General features: G+C 48.2%; 1 protein-coding gene across 4 annotated transcripts in view; it reads right to left on the bottom strand.

Moving 5' to 3' along the window:
- Window positions 1-2237: 2237 nt before the first annotated feature.
- Window positions 2238-6000, bottom strand: part of SLCO2A1 (solute carrier organic anion transporter family member 2A1) — an 85475-nt gene continuing 81712 nt past the window's right edge. For all 4 annotated transcript variants that reach the window (XM_039489546.1, XM_039489549.1, XM_039489548.1 and 1 more), the window contains 2 exons: window positions 4263-4383; window positions 2238-3252 (listed from right to left, as the gene is read on the bottom strand). In XM_039489546.1, the coding sequence (XP_039345480.1) occupies window positions 3132-3252; window positions 4263-4383 (242 nt within the window). In that variant the 3' untranslated portion in view covers window positions 2238-3131. The remainder of the gene's footprint in view (window positions 3253-4262; window positions 4384-6000) is intronic.

Here is a 6000-nt window from a genome sequence, read left to right as displayed (position 1 = left end):
AGGAGCAGGCTCATTGGCTTCTAGCTGGCCTAGCCACAGCTAGAGGTGGGTTGACTGCCACTCCAAGCAGGCATTGCTTACACACCTTCATGTATTATCATTGTGCCTGCCTGCTTCTTCATCACCCTCCATTCCAAAATAAATCTAAGGGTGAAGTGCATGGCTCTTTCCATCACTGTCCCCAGTACCAAGCCCCAAGTCTCACTGACTTCCCAAGGCTGGAAATCGATCCCCTCTAGGCATGTCAAATCATGGTTCTCAGGATCAATGGCCATTTTTGAAAGCATTGGCCCACGGTCAGATGGTCCATAGCACTGTTGGGAATGAAACCCGGGTCTCCTGGTTACTCAGCTGTGCCGTAATCACAAGGCCATGGTTCCTAGGACATGTGGGACCAGGCTTTCCAGAGGGCTCAGTGCCAAGCTGTCAAGTGCTGAGCACAGATCAGTGGGTCCAAATTTTCTGAAGAGCTGAGCTCCCTCTAGGCCCCTAAACAGGGGCCAGATTTTCCAAAGAGCCCAGCAACCAAAGTGCAGAAAATCTGGCCCTGTGAGGGGGTACTTGAATGTCTGGCCCCTGCAGCCTGTTCTTGACTGGGGGGGTGCGAAGAAGCTCTGACCCCAAGCTGGAGAATGTGGGGAAGCAGAGACTGGGAAGTGCACAAGTATAGACTAGTCCTTCGCCAAAGTCTCCTACAGAACCTCTGCCCTAGCCTGAAAGCTGTGGTGCCAAAAGAAACTGCTCCCACCTCTCCATGCCCAGCAGGCCCATGCTGCGCATACTCAGATCTCAATGAGAACTCTCCCAATGAGCTTCCTTTGGGTTAATTCTGTCCCTTCTTCCACAGAACTGTCTGCCCAGGAAATGAAACACCCCAGGTTGTAGCCCTAAGGATTAATCAGCTTGCTTGCATAGATATATCTTTTCTTATAAACTTAAGTATTTGATGTAATAAGTTTATAGATTTATATTAAAAATAAGTTTGGCTGTAATGCAAGAGACCTACAGGCCAAAACCCTGTATGTTAAGCTAAGGCAAAGTTAGCATATCTATATTGGGACCCTTTACCCAGAAAAGTAAAGATGACCTATATTTGTTACCCAAATAGATAAAACACCCACACAGATATCTAGAGACCTTTACCTAGACCAACAGACAATGAAGGGATGGCAAAGGGGATTTTTCAAAGTTGTATCCACAGACTTAACAAGTACACCACAAGTGCGTACATACCTGTCATCCATACGCACATACATACTAGCCTATGGGGTAAATGTACCCTAACATTTCTGTGGGGGAAGGATGAAATTTGGGCATAAGAGGAAGGATTTCCAACCAATGCCCTATAAAAAGGCGATTCATCTCACCATTTAGATGCAGTGCAATCAATCCACCTATCTACTCTTCATTGTCTCCATCTTCAACAACGTACTGATGCTACCCATCTACGATGGCTATTAACTGTTAATAGGCCGTACTATGTTTCTTTTCAAACTTTAAGTTTTAAGGGGACTAGGCTAAGCTTGGTTTCCCTACGCTTTATTTCAGTTTGAGGTTTATTGAGTTAAGTTAGAGCGTAAACAGCTTTAACAACTCTTTGCATTAGCTTCCTCGGCCAGAGGTGTGAAACCAGAACCGCCAGAGGCGGGGTCCTGTGTCTTCCAACACCAGGTTATTAAAACAGAGCGTGAGTATTAACCAAAGTTTGCAGCACATAATATTGTATTATCATATGTATCTCTTGAATAACTGTGATACAATTATAATTTTGTAATTCTAACTGTTTTACCATTTACTTACTATTTCATTGATTTGAATAAAAAGTCTTTATGACGATATCTGTCTCAGTGTGAGCTTCCTGTCATACCCCCGAAGGTCCTTCTATAAACTCTGTGACACTTGATTCAGGATGAACTTTATCTTCTGATCAAACAAATTGGTGAGCCTAAACCCATACTAATTAATATCCATAATAATAATTATGAGTATTAATTAATTAAAATTAATTAAATAAAATAAAATTAAGTTGCTAAATTAAATCAACACTACTAACACCCCCCAAATCAGGCTACAAGGTGGGCCTGATCCTGTGAGGTGACGGGGCCCTCCCCTCCTATTGACTTCAGTGAAAGGTGCTGCTCAGCACCTCCCAGGATCTGAGCCCATCAGCACAACAAGCAGAGCCCAGGGGAGAAGAAGGAGATCTCCCACAGGGCATTCAATAAAGCACCCGAGAGTAGTAAACATGGGTTTTATTTAAAAACATGACATTGCACAGTAAACTACTAGCACTAACTTCATACAGTTCATCTACCTGTGTCCATGCTGGCCTGTGTGTGAGGTGGAGGGGAAAAGATCTCTGAGCAGAGACTATACATTTCTTTGATGCTAATGCCACTCCCTCCTCTGGTCCCCCCGCCAGGGCAGGCATAACGTACATGGCATGGGATAGAATACATTGGACTGAAGCAAGCTCTTTCACAGACACAGTGGGTGGACAGGAATTTCTGGAGTGGTGGGACAGGGCTCTCGCTCCTTGTCCCCCTTCCCCAGCCTATACACACGGCTTTCGCAGCTGTAACAGATTTACCCCAAGTAGAATTTTTCCCACTTGCCATTCCTGCATGTTCAAAGTCTTCCAAGAGGATAGATGCTCTTGGGGCAGTCCAGGGGCTCCTCCCCACAGGCCAGACCCCTCTTCTATTTCTCCTTTGGAAAACGAAAAGAAAATCCCCTTTTCTTTGGGGATGCGTGACACTCTGCCAGAGAACACCTTACTCTCGGATCCTAAATGGGTTCTCAGCCACTGGCTCTTCTTTTCCACATGTCCTGGGAAATCCACACTGGCACCCCTTGGGGGCACTTTGCTTTGTAACACTGATTGGCCATTTATGGTAAACGGTTGGCCCCTGAAAGTCCAGTTTGTTCTCCATTTCCCTCCTCGGAAGTGCAAAGATTTCTGGCCATGGTCTGCATAGCTGGGTTACAGAGCAATTTGCATTCTGGAGCTCAGAGATCAGCCGCTAATATGGAGTTGTTTTCTTACAAAATACAACTAAAAGACTAAGTACTGGTAGTAAATATGGATAGGCTAGGAAGGGTGAGCTCGTGGGTCCATTTGCAGGGCACGGCTAGACCAGGCCAGCTGCCTTCTCTTGCACATTGTATTCCTTGTTCTTCTTCACCCGCCAGTTGATGATGACTAGCAGCAGAATGCCAAGGAGTTTATACCCCATCTGGAGGCCTATGTATCTGGCAAGAGAAAGAAATAGAGAAAAAGAGCAGTGGTGAAACTGCCAGGAACAAACTCCGATCTGATGGGCCGGTCCCTGTGCTCGCTAAGGTGGCCCTGCTGCTCCCTTGGACTGAGCCCCGAGCTCTGCTGAACCTTTGGAGTCTGCAAGCTGACCAAGGAGAGGCAGTGCAGTGCCATAGCTAGGGCGCTGGCTTCCTGGCTCTGCCACTGAGTACTGTGACCTCGGGCGACTCCTGGCCCCCCTGTTTGCCTCTCCCAACATTTGTGTGTTTAGCCTGGAAGCTCTTCAGTGCAGGGACTGTCTCCTGCATGACCAGCACCTACCACAATTCTGCCCCTATCTCCCTGGTGGGCTTTCAGACTTCCTGGGACACCAACAACACCACTAACTGTTCAGCTCTGATAGTTAGTTGTGCTGCACTGGAGGCTCTGCAATGAGACCGGCGCTCTGTGGGTGAGAGAGGGGCCATCCTAACTTGAAACTCTCTCCTAGCTACACTTCAACCTATCCTAAAAGAAAATCCCTCCAGTTAAAATATAACCCAGGCAGGAGACAGGTTACTTGCCTCACACCTAGCAACCCAGCAAGGGAGGAACACTCTACACTGCTGAGGGTTAGAGTCTTTGGCTTATCCCACTATTTACAGTAGCGGCAGTGTTCGGACTATGTTCACACATGACCTTTCTCTCCCACAGTCTCCTCTCAATCCCCTCCTTTGGGCTGGTTTGCCTGCTCCCAAGTCCCTGGACTATCTTAAGCATGCAGCCAGTTGCCTGATCAACCCCCTGACGTCTTTCTCAATCCTACGAGCCAACTGAAAAGAGAAAAACTCTCAGGAACCCCCCTCTCAATGCCACCTTCTACCACCGCTTGGCTGTCAAAATGGACCCCCCCAGGGCCTGGGGCTCTGAAGGCAGTGGGAGCGTATGGCTTCCTGAGAACCACCGGCCTGACCCATTCCGAGCCAGGGATGGGCTTGTCCCCAGGAGAGCTGGCTCTGAGTACCTGCTACGAAGGAAGTCATTGTTGTAGTAGGCGCAGAATCCTCGCTTGCTGCATTGCTTATTCCAGTGGAGGCAGGAGGAGTCAATGATGAGACCAAAGAGAGCTGGAGCAGGCAACCAGGCTGCCATGGCAAAGGGGAGAAGGGGAAGAAAGCATGTGAGACCAGCACCACACTCCTTGCCCCGCAATATAGACACAGCTGCCTGTTTAAATTCCCTCTCCTGTTTGCATGGAGGGTGTTTCCAGCCAGACCTCAAACCCAGCCTGGCATCCTGCTCCCCCTGGGGGCAGGCCTGATACTTTGCATCTGCTTTACCCTAGGTGGAGCACCCTTTCCATTATAAGCCAACCCAGCTGCTTGGGCGCCATGCCAGGACTCTCCCATCGTGCCTATGCTTTGTCTGGTCCCTGTAGCTGGAACTCAGTCAGTGGCTTACTGTGGCTGTATGCAAGACATACGTTGCAGGCGCCATGACTGGCTGTGCCCATGGGGCAATTCTGCCCGACCTCTAGATGCGCAAACAAAATGGCGTCCTGTGCACAATGTGACCTTGCGTGCCCTGTGCATGCCAGGTCATGCCGCAGGGAGGACGCCATTTTTCATGCAAGTGTACAATTGCACACCTGACTAAAAACATCCCAGCATGCCACTGGCCTCAGTCCCAGTCACTCTCTCTTCAGAGCTCAACTTGAAACCTTCCTCTTCACTTTAACCTGTCACTGAAATTGACCCCTCCATTTTTGCTTTCCCCCAGCCTTCTGTTAGTGGCTACCTACTTCGCACCACTAATGGGGCCTTGAAACGGGCATCAGTTACACTTGCACTCCTCTTACAGCTGCTTGACGTTGGTGAAGTCAAGGGAGGTCTGATGATTTCCACCAGCTGAAGATCTGGCCCCCACAGCAGTGTAAAGCAGGGTCAGTGTAAATGAGATTTGGGCTCTACATTCCTTTACTGGCTGCACGATAGCGGCTGCACTTTTTTATGAGGGATGCTATATAAAAACACAGTTCAGTCACGGGCCAGATCCTGAGCTGATGTAAATTGGCAGCACTCTGCTGAAGTCAATGGAGCCCTTCTGATTTACACCAGCACAGAATCTGACCCAGAATGTTTGCTCCAAGTGTTGAGGGAACTTTAATGTCCGAAGTTGTCAGGACATCAGCATTGGGGCCCATCCTGCCTTTCCTGGTCTCTACAGCTCCCCCTCTGTACTTTACAATGTGAAGATTGGAAAACTGGCAAAAATGCCAACATTCCTGACATGAGAAATGATCTAGGTGTTGTTTGATGGAGGGTTTCAATGGAAGCAGACTGTGCACTATCTGCTGGGACAGCTGAATGGGGGTCGCAGAACCATCAGTGGAGTGTCAATACTTTTCCACCACCCAGAGAAGTTTGGAATTTAAAAAAATGTTACTGCTTCATATGAACAAATAAATAAACGAGACAGACCGAAAGGTAAGTTAGGACTTGTCTACAGAGACACTCAGTTCCTGGGGGTAAATCTACCTCGCACTAGCCTGTTGCACACTAACTATCCAAGTGGACCCTGCTGCCATGTGTTAAACATTCCCTAGTGTGCTCTGATCTACTCCTGTTTCAAGTGGGGTAGCTCAATGTGCACTAGGGAACTCTTAGTGCACAGCAGTGGTGTACACAGCAAACAGCAGGGGCTAGATTTAGACCCTGGCTTGCTGCAAACTAAGTGTTCACCCAAACACGCACTTAGACAGT

Source organism: Mauremys reevesii, linkage group 9 (assembly GCF_016161935.1).
Source record: "Mauremys reevesii isolate NIE-2019 linkage group 9, ASM1616193v1, whole genome shotgun sequence".
Taxonomy (NCBI): domain Eukaryota; kingdom Metazoa; phylum Chordata; order Testudines; family Geoemydidae; genus Mauremys; species Mauremys reevesii.
The sequence above is the reverse complement of the archived record's forward strand: the minus strand, read 5'-3'. Positions and strand labels throughout refer to the sequence as shown.